At 51.1% G+C, this 17,747-nt stretch overlaps 1 protein-coding gene and 1 pseudogene across 4 annotated transcripts; both read left to right on the top strand.

Annotated features, from left to right (window-relative positions):
* Positions 1-57: 57 nt before the first annotated feature.
* On the top strand, positions 58-17,664 carry CTNS (cystinosin, lysosomal cystine transporter). Of its 4 annotated transcripts, XM_074320849.1 has the most exons (13): positions 119-197; positions 825-997; positions 1,118-1,197; positions 5,089-5,167; positions 6,369-6,453; positions 7,723-7,826; positions 7,931-8,062; positions 11,761-11,860; positions 11,956-12,075; positions 13,151-13,321; positions 15,123-15,240; positions 15,493-15,607; positions 15,968-17,664. In XM_074320849.1, the coding sequence occupies exons 2-13, from the start codon at positions 984-986 to the stop codon at positions 16,083-16,085; spliced, it is 1,236 nt and encodes a 411-aa protein (XP_074176950.1). In that variant the 5' UTR covers positions 119-197; positions 825-983; the 3' UTR covers positions 16,086-17,664. The 4 variants fall into 4 exon arrangements, with proteins under 4 accessions (XP_019599404.2, XP_074176952.1, XP_074176950.1 ...); XM_019743845.2 differs by lacking the exon at positions 825-997 and having other exon boundaries at positions 58-197; XM_074320851.1 differs by lacking the exon at positions 13,151-13,321 and having other exon boundaries at positions 115-197.
* On the top strand, positions 7,931-11,176 carry LOC141569012 (transcription factor BTF3 pseudogene; annotated as a pseudogene).
* Positions 17,665-17,747: the final 83 nt, after the last annotated feature.

Here is a 17,747-nt window from a genome sequence, read left to right as displayed (position 1 = left end):
TGCCCAATTGTCTCGCTGAGACTCGTGAAAACTGCAGCTCCCATAGTGCATCGCGCCTAGATATTGACTCAGGTGACGCGGGTCACGTGACTTCAGGCCACCCGCTTAATATAGTCAAGCCCGCCCGGGGAAGGGAGTAGTCTGAAGCTTATCCTTCGTCCCATTTGATCGGTCCCCGGAACCTCAGAGGATCCCAGGTGAGAGCCATTGCGGCCCCGACAGCCTCCCTCCGTTCCCCAAGTGGACCCGCTGAGGCACAGGGACTGGTGCAGCAAGTCGGTAGGTCAGCCTGCCGTAAATCCAACCCTCAGCCTCGCCAGGGTTCCATCCCCTGCCACCAATCTCGGCCTTGCGACACCGGACATTCCCCAGGTTCGGGGGCCCAGGTGGTGATGAGCAGAGGCAGAGTTCGCCCGGCTGCCGGGGTGCTGTGAGTGGCACTGCCCCAGTGCAGGTCCGCCTTCTGCTTAGTTGCCGCCTGAATCTGAGTCGCGGAGTTTGCAGATTGCTTTGGAGAGGGGAGACGCCGAGAGGACCATTCCAGGAATTCTTTTTGGCATACTGAGCTCCAAGCTGAGCTGTGGGTGTGGGCAGGATGAGATCCCTACCCTTCCCTCTGGCTGAATGAAGGGAAGACCACTGGGCCCTGCCTTTTCCCACAATGTTGAGGAAAATAACAACACTTAGGCTCTTAGGACAGGGACTGAAATTAATTGCCTTAAGGTTTGTAAGTTCACAAAATCAAATATCTGACCACAGTTTTAATAACTGGAAAAAAAGAACCCTTAGCCAATAAAACTGCATTCTTTCTTTCTGTTAACTAGGTTGCAAGAAGCAGTTAAAGAGGGAAAAATTAAGTGTTTGCCCACTTCCTCAGAGTGGGACCTTACACAACCCAGATAGTCTCTCTGAGCCCATTTTTTCATATATCAAAGAGAAGTCCTCCCTGCGGTCCTCCTCTCCAAGCTGGTGATGCAAACCCCATGACGTCACAGGTGTAAGTGAAAATCCTTTATGAACTGTCCATGCCACAGTTCCAGGTGGCATAGTGTCCACTTGCTACCGAGCTGATCCAACTATAACCTGAACTTCTCTTGCCATTTGTTTTTCTTCCTAGTTCTTTGATATCGAGGAACATGATAAAGACTTGGCTGATTATTTTTATCCTTTTTCCCCTGAAGCTCATAGAGAAATGTGGTAAGTTTAGAAATGAGTCATCGATTTTGCAAAGAAGGAAATGATGCTATAGTGTAAGTAGCCTGATCTGTTTGTTGCCAAAGGTTTAGAACTGTCCAGATTACAGGTACTTGCCTGCCCCTTGGTCAAACAGCCACTAGGTGGTGGAGCAGACCCGAGTCTGGGGTCTAGGAGTTTTACAGGGAGCCAGATGTTTCCATAAATAATTGGCCTTCTGCCCTGGAATCCCTATTACCTTGTCTGTATCACCAAAATCAAACTGGAGTTCCAACGATCTGGGATAATATCTGTAAAGAAGGGCTTTTGTCCCTGCTCTGTGGACCTCACAGAGGGAGTTACGGATCCTGGGAGATGCTGCAGAAGCAGGTGCTGTGGCCACCTTGTTGTGCCTGGCTCTGCTAGGCCACAGACACCTAGAGTCTGCCCAGAGCACCCTTGTAAGATGAGAAAACCTTTCCCTTAGAGAGGGACTGAGGAACAGAGCTAGTGGCTTCACAGAACGCTGGCTGGTTGTCAAAAACAAAAAACAAACAAACATCGTTGGGTTTGTACATCCTTGTAGGGTTTGACTTTCAGAGCAGGGCCCTGAGAGGCCTGCATCATATTATCAGTTCTCTCATTGTCCAAAGCATTGCTGAAATTCCTTCCATAAAAGGAATTTGTGTTGAGCCTTCCTAGGTCCCCATGGCCATCATTTTGGCTGTTATCAAAAATCCGATACATCTTAAAATCCCTGACTAAAGATTTCAAATGAACCTTGTACAAACAATACAAATCCTGTGGAAGTTTCCCAAGAGCCAGGCACATTACAGTTATCTGGCCTCTTCAGTCTCTGAGGAAACAGTCATCTGATCAGCTCTTCCAGGTCTGTTAGAACAGCTGTCATGGTACTTTGCAGTCACACCTTGTGGATAAGCAATTTCCAGGAAAGGAAAGATCGGACCACGAAGCCTGGCATTTCTCAGTACAGATGCCAGAGCCCCACTCCAGACCTACTGGGTCATATTCTTGGGATCCAGTAGGTGTTTGGACACATGCATTGGCAGGCTTTAGGTAAAGCTCCATTAGCAATGCTAATGCATTGCTCTAGGGAAGAAGAGCAAACCCACTTCAATTATACAGAGGGTAACTTTAGGCCCAGAGAGGGTAAAAGTCTTCCCCAAAGTCACAGAACTAAAAAGTAACAAAGATGGGACGTGTGTAGGGTCCCTGCTCCATTTTATCCCTTTACCTCCTTTCCTGAATGTCATTCTCAAGAAGAGTGGAAGCCACCATAATAATCAAGTAACTGGAATTGGCTTTCTGACCTCATTCTGCTGGGTCTGTCTTCTTTTTGCTTTGGAAAGTAATCATCAGGGACTGTAGGTAAGATGGTTGGCCTTCAGAGTATTTTGCCTCTGACTTGCTTGGGTGGAGTCGTGAGGCCCTGCAACCTAGTGGCAGGAACCTGGGCCTTAGACCAGACAGGACTAGATTAGAATCCTGCTGCCATCTTTTCTGAGCTGTGTGGGCAAGACACTTTCCCTCTTGGGATTCTCAGGGTTTTTTTATATCTGAAATAGGAATCATAATTCCCACCTCTCTCTATTGTAATAATTAAAGAATGGGAGTTAGCAGCGTCGCTGAGTGGCTGGTATGGGGTGAGGAGCACATTAGGAGATGCCAATAAGTATTAGATTTTTAAAAAAAACAGACTCTCCTGAGGAAAAACCTGGGGTGGTCTCATTACACTCATTTCGTAATTCTGATGTGGTATCCAGAGACTTGTGCCCCATGGCAAACTTTAAAATGTGCTTTCCCAGGATACAATGCCAGCTTCCTAACTGCCTTCCATCTTAAACTAAAACAAACAAACAAACAAAAACAGTACTGCCTTGTTTACATAATGGTAAGAATAGTCACCAACAGTTACTTAACACCTGGGCCATGTGGAATGTCACAAATAGCACCACTGTATCTTCACGATGCGCAGTGAGATAGGTAGTACTATTCTCCCCATTTTACATGTGAGGAAACAGGCTCAAAGAGGTTAAGTACCTTGCCCATGGTCACACAGTGAGGAAGTGACAAAGCCAGGGTGGATCTGTTTAACTTCAGAGCCCAGTCTCTCCGCTGCTGAGTACTATTGTCTTTGGTGGCCCTCTGTAGAGGGAAGTAAACATTCCTTGATCTGGTTCTTTGAGATACACAGCCTCCTGTTTGAAAATGTAAACACGGTAAAAGAGCAGAGGCCATGGAGATCTCCCACTGTTCCTGACCACAGCCACAGCAGAGCCCAGACACCCAGAAGTGTTGGTGGCTACCTGGCATCACTTTCAGTTTCCCTGTCCTAGGCTCCGTCTTGTCAGGGTCTTGCTCATCTGGTGTGATGCAGGGACCTTAAATCCTACCACCCCAGCTGTGCAAGCCCAGAGCAGTGAGTGTGAAAAAGAGGCAGACTTGCCAAAGCTGCCTCTAAGCCCCGAGGCTACATGTAGGAGACAGACCATCCTACTCTGCTCTAAGCAGCTTGGCCTCTGCAAGGGCTAGGGTTGGACATGCCACTCTGAGGGGCCCTGGTAGGGGACTGCAGACCAGGACGGGGAGAGTCAGCTTGGAGACTTGCAAACGAGGGACAGCGCCTGCATCTGCATTCGTGCCTGCAGGGGTAGCGTGGAAAAGGAGGCTCCGATAGGGTCTGAGAGGGCCCAGGGAGCAGAGCCAGGCTCCGGAGTGCACGTTCCAGACTGGCCCATTCCCTTGGAGGAGGTGGAGTTACTTTCTCTCACGGTGTCCAGGCAGAGAAAGAGAAACCGCAGGAAGGAGTTTTGAGAAAGGGGATCAGAGAGTGGAGGTTGAATCAGGACACTTTTAAGTTCTCTTCCAACCTGAGCACCTAAAATTTCAGTTCTTCATCTTCTGCCTTTGATGGGTCTGGGGAGAGGGAGCCCTGGGCCCTGCCTGCAGCCACAAGCCCCACAAGGACCATCTTCATCAAGTTCAGTGCCTGCTTTCGCCTTGGGGGCCCCATTCCAGCCCCAGTCTAGATTCATGATCACACCTTAGGCCGTGCATACCTGGGGTAAGGGAGGTGAGTTGGACCGGTGCCTTGAGCTTTGAGCACACTTGGGAGTAGGGGTGGGGTGGGGACTGTCCGAAAGACACAAGAAGAGGTCAGAGAGAGGCAGACTCACTCATGTTAGGGGGGCCTCCCACACCTGCTTCCTCTCTCACCCCAGAGGCCTATTTGTCTACCTTATCCTGAGTTAACACCTAACTGCCTGTGAGTGAAACAGTGTCTTGTTCACTCGAGTCTTCTCCCAGCAGAGTCAGCCCCAGGGAGGGGATGAGTGAACGGGTTGAGCCGGATTAGTATGGGGGCCCAAAAGGGGTTCTTCAGGAACTGGTTAGCTGGACCCCATGTTTGTCTGAGTATAAGAAGGGCTGGACCAGTTCTGCAGGGCCATTTTATAACAGCTCCACAAACAGGACACTTCAGATTTCAGTCTGAAGGAGTGACTCAAGTCCACGTTTTCCAATCCCAGATTGTGGCTTGAATTCCTGTGTGACAGCTTTGGGGCTCTGTGGTTCTAAAACTATCTCTTGGTAACTCAACTGCACACCCTCAGAGCCTGTCCCGTTGGGGAGGAGGACGCTGCAGCGTCTCCTGCTCAGGCCGGTGTCTCCTTCTGTCTGTCTCTGGCAGCAGGAGGCGAAAGAAGATCATGAGGCCTTGGGTTTCCAGTCCCAACGCTCAGCCTCTCAGAAGCACCTTGTCTTCCCCTAGAAGACAGGGGTTGTCATGAGTCAGAGCTCACGAGTTCAGATGACAGGAGCCCCTGTCCCAGTGTCTCCTCATGGGACTACGCTGTCTGACCTAATGATGCATGTCATTGATTTGGGTCCTTCCAGAGTCGGTGATCAACCTCACTGTTCCTCCCACCGTGAAGCTGGAAAATGGAAGCTCAGAGAACATCAGCATCTCCCTTCAGTAAGTTCCTAGGCCCAGCGCTGTCCTCAGCCCCGCTCGTTCACCCCGCGGCTGGGTCAAGGCTGACCCCTGGCTCAGTCCGTTCATGTTTCAAGTGTGATGCTCTTGCCTCTTCACTTTAAGACCCGCCAGAGAAAGAGAGGCGCTACCCCAGGGCTGCAGGTCGAGGTCCCAGAGTCTCTCCCCCCAGCTGCTGACTCCTGGTTTCCGGTGGGAGGAGCAGGAAGGGGGCTTCTTGCCAGAGACGTGAGCCTTTTCCCCATCTGAGAAGAGTCCTTGAGTGACCAGCAGTTGATGCCAGACCTCAGTGGTCCTTTCTGAGGCTCTAAATATTTGAGGAGAGCCCTGAAGGTCAGGAGTAAGGAACTGAGCACTTCGGAGACGGTTTCCAAAAGCAGAAGTGGAATCACTGGGTGGAGCGCATTCATGGGACTCATGCTTAGCCTTGTCTGAGAGTTTTTCTTGCTGACCTCCGCTGGTTCAGACATGAGGGTGCCAACCTAGTCCAGACTGCCAGAGAGCCTGCCTTTTGTTTTGTATCCTTCACTGCTTTGCCCTACTCCTGCCTCCTAGCCACAGGGATTCCTGAAGATGAAGGTCTGGAACCGTGTCCTTTTCTCTTGACCCTTCTCCCTTTTCCTCACCTCTCCTGCAGAGTCTGTTCTCAAACCAAAGCCTTGGTACCACAGCTCCCTAACAGCCCTGCATTCCATTCCCAGCCCCTGCCACTTCTGCACATCGACACCTTGTAAATCTGACACACCATCCCCTCACCACAACTCTCCCCTCTCCAGAATCCTTGAGTGGCTTTCCACTGCCTTCCATGTTAACCCAGGCCTCGAAAGCCAGGCTTGAGGCCCCCACGGACTGCTCCCTGCTCACACCTGAGTCCTCTCAGAAGCGTTTCCCACCAGAGCAGAGGCCAGGGTCCTGTCAGCGTCTGAACACCTTATTTAGCATTCACAGCCAGTTTCCCACCTTCTCACGTTCTCACCCGGCCCCAGTGGGACGTCTTATCTCCTGATAAAGAGAAAACTCCTAAGGAGCAGGGAGCCCACCTCTCTACCCTTCAGGCCAAGTCGTAGCACTTCCTTACCGTAATTGCTTGAGAAATGACAGATCCGATATGAAACACAGAAGGTTGGTTGAGATCTCACAGTGTCCAACTTCCCAGCAGTAATCAGACTCTTGTCCTCCACAGGCAGCCATTAAATGCAACCTTGGTGATCACTTTTGAAATCACATTTCGTTCAAGAAATATCACTATCCTTGAGCTCCCTGAGGAAGTAAGTAATGAATCTTAACTGATGGGTATTCAACTGCTAGGTAACAAAACACATTTTAATTAAGTGCTTTTGGAAATAGGCTACCTTGTTTTTTACCATAGGCTGCCCCTGTCCCTTTATTCTAGAAATCTCTGATTTTAGTTTTGTTGGTCTCTTTGAGGATTGATATTTTATGCCATATAGATGGAATTAGGAAGCTGATTGTAAGCAATCTGAGGCAAAAAATGGTTCTGAGAATGTAGAAGAAATTCTTAAGGTGGTTTTCTAAAGACCTTGCTACTCAAAGGGTGTGCGTGGACCAGCAGCATTGTTCCTGCTTGAAAACCTTTTAGAAATGCATCCCCATCCCAGATCTACTGATTCAAAATATTTATATGAGCAAGATCCCTGGATGATTTGGGTCCATGTTCAAGTTTGCAAAGCACTGTTCTAAAACACCATGGGTCGAGTGTTATTTCCAAAATGCAGTGTCAGCGTCTATCTGGTATCACAGCGGTAACTATTCATAGCCCTTATGCATTTATCTGTGAATATATACCCTGCTTCTACCTTACCAAGGATTTGAGCCAATTACCAATAAACTAGATTTAAAAATGTCAAAAGGGGAGGCAGTGATGTGGAGAGTAAATAAGGGTTAAAAATAGGCAAGATGAATGCAGGGATGAAATTGATAACCGTGAGCCATGTCATGAGGCCCTGTGTGGTTATAGAAATGGGCTGCAAACCTGCTCCCTGAGCCCCCTAGCAAGCAGATAGTATTGAAACATGGTCAGATGAAGGGTGTCTACCTGAAAGGACCTTGTGTGAGAATGGAGTCTCATCTCATCCCATGGCGAACATCACACATCATTAAACAGGGCCCTTTCTCACAACTTCTGCGCCAGGGTCTGAGGCCTGCTGCAGGGTAAGAAAAACTGTTGGTTGTAACAGCAGATCTGGCACTCATCTCTCTGAGGTCTGGCTTGATCTACAGGTCACATGGCTAGTGACAAAGAGAACCATCCCATCTTCCGTGAGAGATAAGCCAGGGGAAGGCCTGAGAGCAGAACTATTTTTCTGCTCACTGAGTCTTAACACACAGGTGTACGGGGGGTTCGTTGGCTGGTTGGTCCATGGTTTTCTCCCTTTGGTAGTAAGCTCCTGGAAGGAAGCTCCTTGTGTGATCTGTCCTCCATTTCCGAGTGCATAGCCTGAGCTAGACACTCCGTGAGGGCCCCATAAATAACACATAAATACGTGGCACTGGATCAAACTCAGTTTTCCTTACAGGTTGTGGTGCCTCCCAGAGTGACAAATTCCTCTTTTCAAGTGACATCTCAAAATGTGGGACAAATTACTGTTTTTCTGCATGGAAATCGTTCCAACCAAACTGGGTAAGCTGGGCTTCAAATGATGCAAAGGGAGGTAATGCTGGGCATAAAGGGGGGTTCTTCAGAAGCCCAGCCTCAGCTCAGACTGGTCCCCAAATTCTTTCCAGCCCAAGGATACGCTTCCTGGTGATCCACAGCAGTGCCATTAGCATCATAAACCAGGTGATTGGCTGGATCTACTTTGCAGCCTGGTCCATCTCCTTCTACCCTCAGGTGATTAAGAACTGGAAGCGGAAAAGGTAACTTTCTGAGCTATATGTACGGGTTCATTTGGGGGCAGTGTGAGGGGCATTCCAGAGCGCCTGTAGGCAGCATGGGTTCAGACTTTCCCCCTCTGCTCTTCTCTCTTCCCGCCCTTTCTAGAATGTTGTCAGTGTGAAAGCTCTAAGAGCCTGTGGTAGCTCTTGCACTGCTGGGCATTTGGTCTCTTGTCCAATTCAGCTACTCCCTGTGAAAGCACCACAATGGGGCTTCTCGGTGAAATGGAGAATGAGCTGGATGGTAGGGAGGTCCCCCCAAATATGCCCTTCTCCTGGTCCATCCAGTCCTGGAGGAGTTAGGGTCAAGTCATGCTCCAGTGCCAGAGTTGGATCCTTGAGCCTTGTTGATTAAGCCTTCCCACCTTGATTTTACAAACAGCTCTAGCTGCCGTCTTGCATCCCCTCATGTGTGCATTTATTCTCAGTTGGTCTGCCCAAGACCCACTGAGCACCAACTCTAGTCCCCTGCACGGCCCCGTTTCCTCTCCAAGATGAAAGAAACTATCATGAACCAGGAGAAACTTGCCAAACTGCAGGCACTGGTGCGCATTGGTGGGAGAGGAGCTGCTGGCAGAAAAAAGGTGGTTCACACAACAGCTACAGCAGATGATAAAAAAAAACTTCAGTTATCTTTAAAGAAGTTAGGGGTAAACACTGTCTTTGGTACTGAAGAGGTAACTATGTTCCCAAACCAAGGAACAGGGACCCACTTGAACAACCCTGACGTTCAGGGCTCTCTGGCAGAGAAAGCTCTCACCATCACAGGCCACGCTGAGACCAAGCAGCTGACAGAAACGCTACCCAGCATCTTAAACCAGCTCAGTGCACACAGGCTGACTAGTTCAAGGAGACTGGCCGAAGCTCTGCCCAAATCATCTGGGGATGGAAAAGCACCACTTTGCTACCGGAGAGGATGATGGTGTTGAAGTTCCAGACCTTGTGGAGAATAATGATGAAGCTTCTAAGAAAGAAGCAAACGGAACTGAGTCAACTCCTGAAGAAGAGAAAACTTGAAGTTACTGGGAGCTGCTATTTTATATTATGACTGCTTTTTAAAATTTTGTTCATGGAGCTGATAAAATCTTGATCTCTTTTTATTTATTTTTTTAAAGATTTTATTGGGGAAGGAGAACAGGACTTTATTGGGGAACAATGTGTACTTCCAGGACTTTTTCTTTCCAAGTCAAGTTGTTGCCCTTTCAATCTTAGTTCAGCTTCAAGTTATTGTCCTTTCAGTCTTAGTTGTGGAGGGTGCAGCTCAGCTCCAGGTCCAGTTGCTGTTGCTAGTTGCAGGGGGCGCAGCCCACCATCCCTTGCGGGATTCGAACCAGCAACCTTGTGGTTGAGAGCCCATGCTCCAACCAACTGAGCCATCCGGGAGCTCAGCGGCAGCTCAGCTAAAGGTGCCGTGTTCAATCTTAGTTGCAGGGGGCAGAGCCCACCATCCCTTGTGGGACTCGAGTTGAACTGGCAACCTTGTGGTTGAGAGCCCACTGGCCCATGTGGGAATCGAACCAGTAGCCTTCGGAGTTAGCACGGAGCTCTAACCGCCTGAGCCACCAGGCCGGCCCTGATCTGATTTTTAAGCCCAAGCCCTTTGGACACTGCAGCTCTTCTCAGTTTTTGCTTATACAGAGATCATTCTTTGCAGCTAATTAAGGTGAAGAAGCTTGGGAATAAAGTTTGAAAAAAAAGGTTAATCTTTGCCTAGTAAATAAAATAAAAAGCAAAGTGAGAGGCGAGGGCAAGATAGAGGCTCAGGCAGACCCTGAACTCATCTCCTCCCACTGACACACCAAATACACACCTACATATGGAGCAGTTCCTCCTGAAGAAGAACTGGGGGCCAATTGAAGAGCTTCTGCACAACCAAGGATAGAGAGACCACATAGAGAAGGGTAGGAGAGATGAAGGCACGATGACGAATGGAATCCCATCCCTGATGCAGAGACTTGCACCAGGGAATGACTCGCCCACTCGGAACACAGCCAAAAAACAGTGGTTGAAAGGGCACCTCGCTTATATGTAGATGAAATGCGTATATGTTGCATTGCTATACACTAAGAGAAATTAAGAAACCAATCTCATTTACAATTGACCAAAAAATTAAAATACCTGGGAATAAATTTAACCAAGGAGGTGAAAGACCTGTATTCTGAAAACCAGAAGACATTGATAAAGGAAACTGACGAAGATACAAATAAATGGAAACCTATACCATGCTCATGGTTGGAAGAATTCATATTGTTCAAATGTCCATACTTACCCAAAGCAATTGACAGATTCAGTACAATCCCCATCAAGTTACCAATGGCATTTTTTTGTAGAACTAGAATAACTGTCAGAACAGATATCATCAAAAAGAAAAAAAATTAACTTTGGCTAGGATGTGGAGAAAAGGGAACCCTCATACACTGTTGGGGGTAATTTAAAATGATGCAGCCGCTATGGAAAACAGTGTGAATGTTCCTCAGAAAATTAAAAATAAAACTATATGACCCAGCAATTTCACTTCTGGGTATCTGTCCAAAGACGAAAACACTAATTTGAAGAGATATGTGCACCCCTATGTTCATTGCAGCATTATTTACAATAGCCAAGATACGGAAGCAACCTAAGTGTCTATCCATAGACAACTGGACAAAGAAGATGTGATACATACACACACACAAAAGACTATTACTCAGCCATAAAAAAGAACAAACTCTAGCCATTTGCAACAACATGGATGGATCTAGAGGGTATTATGCTAAGTGAAATAAGTCGGACAATAAAAAGAAATACTGTAGGGGTGGCTGGATGGCTCAGGTGGTTAGAGCGCGAGCTCTCAACAACAAGGTTGCCGGTTCAATTCCCACATGGGATGGTGGGCTGAGCCCCCTGCAACTAAAGATTGAAAATGGCAACTGGACTTGGAGCTGATGGGCCCTGGAGAAGCACACTGTACCCCAATATTCCCTAATTTTAAAAAAAAAGAAAAAAATACTGTATGATTTCACTTACAGTGTGAAATCTAAAAACAGGAACAAAACAGAAGCAGACTCATAGATACAGTAAACCAACTGGTGGTTACCAGAGAGGGGAGGGGTTGGGTGGGTGAAGTAGGTGAAGAGGGTTAAGAAATACAAACTTCTAGTTGTAAAATAAGTTACAGGGGTGTGATGTACGACATAGGGAACATAGTCAATAACAGTGTAATAACTTTGTATGGTGACAGGTGGTAACTAGACTTAGCGGGATCATTTTGTGATGTATACCTGAAATGACGAGGATATCATATGTCAACTATACGTCAAATGCATAGCTACACACATACAAAGTGGGCCTGGGGTTGCCTCTTCCTGCAGCAAGGACGCAAGCTCCCCTGCCGTCACCCGAGCCATGTGGGCCTCTTAGGGGACTGCGGAGCTGGGAGCCCAGGAGCGACATGCCTCCTTTCTGCAAGAGGCCTCCAGCCTCCTCTCTGGGGCCAGGACTTGAGGCACAGAGGAAACTGGTTCCCAAGAGGGTGGGATGAGATGGCATCGATTGTGGCATGGAGAGGGATCCAAGGACAGTGTTCTGCTTGGGGGAGCCAGGCCCTCCTTCCCATGTGCTGGGAGCTCTGTCCTCCCAGGCCCCTGGCAGTGCCTCTCACCCCCTGCCCTGCTTTGTGTCTCCACCTGCCTGCCCCACAGTGTTGTTGGTCTAAGCTTTGACTTTGTCACCCTGAACCTGACGGGCTTCGTGGCCTACAGCGTGTTTAACATCGGCCTCTTCTGGGTGCCCCACATTGAGGTATGACACTGCCCGCCCACCGCAGCCCAGCCCAAGCCGTGCAGTGGCCTGGCCACCCCTCAACCCTCAGCTTCTCTCCATCCCCCCCCATACAGGAGCAGTTTTTCCTCAAATACCCGAATGGAGTGAACCCTGTGGAGAGTAATGACGTCTTCTTCAGCCTGCACGCGGTTGCCCTCACCCTGGTTGTCCTGGTGCAGTGCTTCCTGTATGAGGTGAGAGGTGAACTTGGCACCTACCCTGCACCCCCTGTGGGCCTCCAGGCCAACACCCACCATCCATACTTACCGTTTTACGCAAGACACACACGTGTTTGTTCACTCAGCACCTGCTTACTGGGGCCAAGATAATAGGCCAGGCCTCACGCTGGACACAGGGGCCCCGCTCGGTCTGGGGTGAGGGCCACAGAGAAGCGGGATGACCCAGCAGGCTGAGAGCTGAGGGGGAGGGGAGAGCACAGGAAGCACAGGAGGCCTGACCCAGCCAGGGAGGAGGGGGAGGAGGGCATCAAGGAAATGGTGCTTAGTGTGGTTCATGGGATGAGTGAAGTTCCCCTGGCTAAGGCGGGGTGGGGTGGGGGGCAGAAGGGGGGCACCGCCCAGCACGGAGACAACTGTGAAGGCCAAGGGACTTCACATGGAGGTAGCTGGGGTTCAGGGTGCCAGTGCAGTGAGCAGGCTCATGAGGGTCCCGAGAGGTCCTAAGGGGTCTGGAGTGTCAGGCTGAGGAGCCTGGACTCAGCCATGTTACCAAAGGGTCATTTGGTGCTCCAGCTGGGAAGGGTATCGTTAGGCTATGTTTCTAGGGGTGGCTGACGTGCACATTTTCTTCCACTTCCCTGTGGGTGCACCACTTCTCAGGGAGTTCCCTTTGCACACACAGTGCCAGCTGGGAGATGCTTGGGCCCCACCTTCACGAACGTTCTAGGTTTTCTTCCTCTTTGCTGTGAATGAATCTTGGATGAAGGAGGCCTACTTTGGGGAAAGGTAGGGGTTGGGGACAGATTTCAGAGATGATCAGGCTCCCTCTGGGTCGTGGAACAAGCCTGAGCGGGGATGAGGTGCCAGGCCTCCCGCATGTTGGGGGTTCCGTCCCCAACACCCTTGGCTCCGTGGGCTCTGAGAGGCACCTGGTTCTGCACTGTGGAAACAAGAAGCAAATGGTCCTGGAAAGTCCAAGAAGGACCGACAGAGAGCCTGATAGTGACGAGGCCATGTTGGTGTCGAGGTCTCTGTGCCCCCACCTCCTCCACTTACCTCCCCTCCCTGCTCCTCCCCACGGCACCCTCAGCGAGGCAGCCAGCATGTGTCCTGGCCTGCCATCGGCTTCCTGGCGCTCTCCTGGATCTTCGCGCTCATCGTCATGGTTATGGCCGCAGTCGGGGCAGTCACATGGCTGCAGTTTCTCTTCTGCTTCTCCTACATCAAGCTCGCGGTGACACTGGTCAAGTACTTTCCACAGGTACCTCCAGGGCCTTCCTTTTCACATGGCTGTTAGAGTGAGGGGGGTGATACAGACCCCTGGCCCTGCTCCTGTGGGGCAGCTCTGACTAGGGTGAGGAGACAGGGATGGAAAGCTGCAGTGGAAGCCATGAGCCCAGCAGGAGCGGGACAGGATACAAAGCTGTCTGTTACCGCCACCTGCTCCTCCCTGGAGCTGGCAATCTCATGAAGAAGTCAGTGGAGACTTCTCTGAGCTCAGGCTCAGCTCTGAGTCAGGGGTTGTGCAGGTGCCTCCCAGCTGTCCATCCCAGCTTTCCTAATGACTTCAGTTCTGCCCCCCATTACCACAGCTGGTGTCCCTGACGAGCAGCAGCAGGATACTTGGGAAAGATTAGGGGGGAGAAGAGAGCCCACCACTGACCTCCGCCTCCCGTCCAGAGATGGGTCCTCCTTGTGGGCCCTCAGCCCCCTCCCTCCTCAGTCCTATTCAGATTCAGGGACTTACAGTCAAACACGTCTTCCCCCGTAGCTGGAATGGCCCGGGACAGGGTCACATAGGAAACAAATGCCAACTGCAGACTCCACTTATGAATCTAGGGCCTCCTTTAACTCACCCGTTCTCAATGGAGAAGCTTCCGTTCCAGCTTCCCCAGCACAGAGAACCTTGTGTTCCATGAGCTCAGGACGGAGAGCGTTTTGACCAGAGACAAGGCCGGGCTCTGGAAGGGCGTGGAAACAGAGCCAGACGCTTAAGGATGGAGCAAGACTTAATTCTGTGGACACGAGGAGGGGGCATTCAAGGCAGGCTAGGGGCAGCCTACCCAAAGGTACAGGCAGAAAGCATGGGAGGCAGTGAAGCTAGAAAGGAGGGGCCAGGGCCCAGGGGGCTTGGGGTGAAGGCTTCAGAGTGGGGGAAGGTCTTGAGGGAAGTGGGACCTCAGTCCCTGAGTGTAAAAGCCTTCGGGCTGGGAAACCTGGGAGGCAGGAGCCCCAGTGGGAGACATTTTGAACTGTCCAAGACTGGTGAGGTGGCAGCAAATATGGAGAGGGTGGGAGAGGACGAAAAAGGGTACTGGCTGGTGGCTGAGTAGGAGACCACCACCAAGGCCAAGCCCTCCCTCCCGGGTGGTAGGAACTCCACTCAGAGAAACCCAGGAGGTGCTGGTGTTGGAAGAAGGAGGTGGGACACTGGCAGGAGAAAGAGGGGGCGGTGTCCGAGTGGACTCGCCCACTAGACCTGGGAAGTCTGAGACAGAGGCCCCGGAACCCAGCCCGGGCTGTGATGGGAGGTAAGTCCATGCTACAGATGGGGAAACCAAGGCTAGGAGAACTCAAGTAACTCTCCAAGCTAACAAAGCTCCAATATTGAGCTGGGATTCCAAACCAGACAATCAGGCCCCCAGCCCAAGTTCATAGGCACAGCATGAAGTCCAGGCTGAGTTTGGAGAGAATCTTCATTGGGGGTGAGGAGAAAAATCAGAGTTGCTGGAAAACCAGGACAGGGCTTTGTCCCAGAACAGGGAGGGATGATGAAGATGGAGAAGCAGCATTTCAGCCTCCCTCCACTGGCGCTGGGGGTGCAGGAATGGGAGGAGGAGGCGGCTCTGTTTGCAGTGCATGCAGATGAGACCGCAGGACCCATCCAGACTCCGCCAGGGCTGTCAGAGCCCAAAGGTCACTGTGCTCCTTGGAGCAGAGGCCAGAGCACACGAGTGGGAGGAATTAGAGCTGCTCTTGTTTAGAGCCGCAGTCACAAGGTGCACGAGGCAGCCACAACCCCCTCACGCCCCTTCATCTCCGTCTGTCTGTCTGTCTGCCAGGCCTACATGAACTTTCACTACAAAAGCACTGAGGGCTGGAGCATTGGTAATGTGCTTCTGGACTTCACTGGGGGCTGCTTCAGCCTCCTCCAGATGTTCCTCCAGTCCTACAACAACGGTGAGTCAACCAGCGGTGGGCTGCAGGCACAGGCTGGGGGCTGACTGCCCCCCAACCCCTAGCCCTGCAGCTTGGGCATCCAAGCCACCCCAGCCCCTAGATCACCCAGGGGCATTTGCAGCTGGAGGGTTTGTGGCTTTCTGGGCAGGTGAGGACCTCCCCCCACACACCCACCATGTAGCCCCACATGCTCCAGCTGCTTCAGGAGCTGCCATGCTAAAACCGGCTTCTGTCCCCTCTGGCTGTTCACAGACCAGTGGACACTGATCTTCGGAGACCCTACCAAGTTTGGACTCGGCATCTTCTCCATCTTCTTCGATATTGTCTTCTTCATCCAGCACTTCTGCTTATACAGAACTAAACCAGGGTATGAGCAGGTGAACTAGCACCCAGAGCCCCAGTGTAAACGGCCTGGGCCCTGTGCCCCCCAGGAAGGCTGGAGAAGTGGTCTGGCGTGCAGGGTTGGCTCCGTGTGCCGACAGTGGAGAAGCGCTCTCTTCCTCAGGGCCAAACGCCTTAAATCCTAACCAGCCTGCCTTCGTCCAGGACTCTCCAAGGCCAGGGAGAAACCTCCCTCTGGCACAGACACCTGACCCTGCTCTAAGATTAAAAGCCAGATGCTGGCGGCCCCTGGCAGCCTCTCCAGGAGACTTAGCCCCTCCCCGGCCTTACTGGCCAGGAATCTGGCCTCCTACAACTCGATGCTGCCGTCTCTATTTTCTTTAAGGCTTCAGGCAGCACATACAGGTTCTGACAGCCATCCCAAGCAGGATTGGGTGCTGAACTTGGAGCCGAAGGCCCTGCCCCAAGCAACCGGTGTTTCTGGGAGCAGCTTGAAGGACTGACCTCGCCGCTGGGAGAGCCGAGGGTGCTTTGCTGCCACTGCTGTGTTCCCAGAGCCCAAGCAGCCAGTGGACTCCAAGGTGCTATTGCTGGTGGCAGAGCGGCTAGGACTTTGGGGTTAGGCCTTGGGGTCCCTTCTCAGAAGGCCACATTCTCTGAACATTCATCTTCTTGATACTCAGCTCGCACGACGGCACTTACAGGTGGCCCAGGCCAGGGCCTTGTAAAGCAGTATTTCTGGGCCTTGAGATGCCAACAGATTGGTCCTGAACTGGTCTCATGCTCAACCCTCTCTGGATCTTTATCACACTAACCCCTTTTGGATTTCCTGGAGGGATGTTTTGGGAGTGGCTTACTTTCCTCTGCCTTCTGCCTGCCTCCACTTTCCCAGAGTCAGGGGCCCCATGTGAACCCCTCCCACTGTTCCTTACCCCGCATCTGGTGTGCAGGAGACACACACACACACACACACACACACACACGCCTTAGAGGCCTCTCAGACCTGCCAAATGGTGAGTAGCTCCCATGGAGGGGAGGGCAGGCCCCCCTTCCCTCACTTCCCCACCCCCTACCTGAGACTCACCAATTTTGTGGCTGTTCATGAGCCCCAAATAAGGACTTGAGACCACCTCACACAATCCTCGTGGGCCCAACCCTGATCCCAAACCCCCTTCCCTCCCAACCCAAGCGGTTGCCCTTCCTGTGGCAGGGAGGGAGGGTCCCAGGACGTGCCTTGTACCTGCCTTGAGTTTGTCAATCCACTCCGACTTTTTACTACAAGAGCCATGTGAAGCGCCTGTATTCTGAATTAAAACCTGTTTCCTTTTGCAAACTGAGCATTTGCCAGATGCAGGAGGCAGGTGTGTTGGCTTCAGAACCAAGTCCATAGGGCTTAGGGAGACGGCCTTACTCACCTCGTGTAAGGAAACGCGTGGGGTTGTGAAGTTCACCAATCCCAAGAAACCTGCGTGCCAGCCGAGCATTTCATCAGGGGAGCCCTCTTGGATAATGCAAGACGCCTGCCTGCCCAGGGCCAGGTAGGTCCCACAGATACCACGTCTCTGCATTACCAAGGGCACGCTGCTCAAGCTGTGATTGTGAACAGGAGTTGGATGAGGTATTTACGGGCACACAACCACTGGGAATGGGGGCATGCCTGATTTTTCCAGATTCTTCCTCTATCCAGTTGTAACAAAATATCAAAGAATTTAGGACCTTGTTTCCCCAAAGCAGAGACTGCAGCCTAACCAACACGCACACCCGTTTTATGTGGGCCACCAGTGTGTTTACCAAGTGCCACACTTTAAAAATGGGAGATTTCAAAAATCTGATTTGAAAAATTGAAAATCTGACTTGGGGGCGGCCGGATGGCTCAGTTGGTTAGAGCGTGAGTTCTCAACAAGGTTGCCGGTTCAATTCCCACGTGGGATGGTGGGCTGTGCCCCCTGCAACTAAGATTGAAAACGGCGACTGGACTTGGAGCTGAGCTGCACCCTCCACTAGATTGAAGGACGACTTGTAGCTGATGGCCCTGGAGAAACACACTGTTCCCCAATATTCCCCAATAAAAAAAATATCTGATTTGGCAGTGGGTCCATGAGTGGCAACAATTCCCAGAGCTGGTAATGCAGCCAATAGTGGGCCAGGCAGAGGCCCCAGAGCTC

The sequence above is a fragment of the Rhinolophus sinicus genome, linkage group LG15 (genome assembly GCF_036562045.2).
Source record: "Rhinolophus sinicus isolate RSC01 linkage group LG15, ASM3656204v1, whole genome shotgun sequence".
NCBI classification, from domain to species: domain Eukaryota; kingdom Metazoa; phylum Chordata; class Mammalia; order Chiroptera; family Rhinolophidae; genus Rhinolophus; species Rhinolophus sinicus.
This window is presented reverse-complemented; position numbering and strand designations above follow the sequence as displayed.

Bases quoted from the DNA above. Each gene is read 5' to 3' on its own strand.
- CTNS (XM_074320849.1), top strand. The intron at 6,454-7,722 runs GTAAGTAATGAA...TTTTCCTTACAG, and splicing joins TCCTTGAGCTCCCTGAGGAA to GTTGTGGTGCCTCCCAGAGT. The intron at 12,076-13,150 runs GTGAGAGGTGAA...CGGCACCCTCAG, and splicing joins TGCAGTGCTTCCTGTATGAG to CGAGGCAGCCAGCATGTGTC.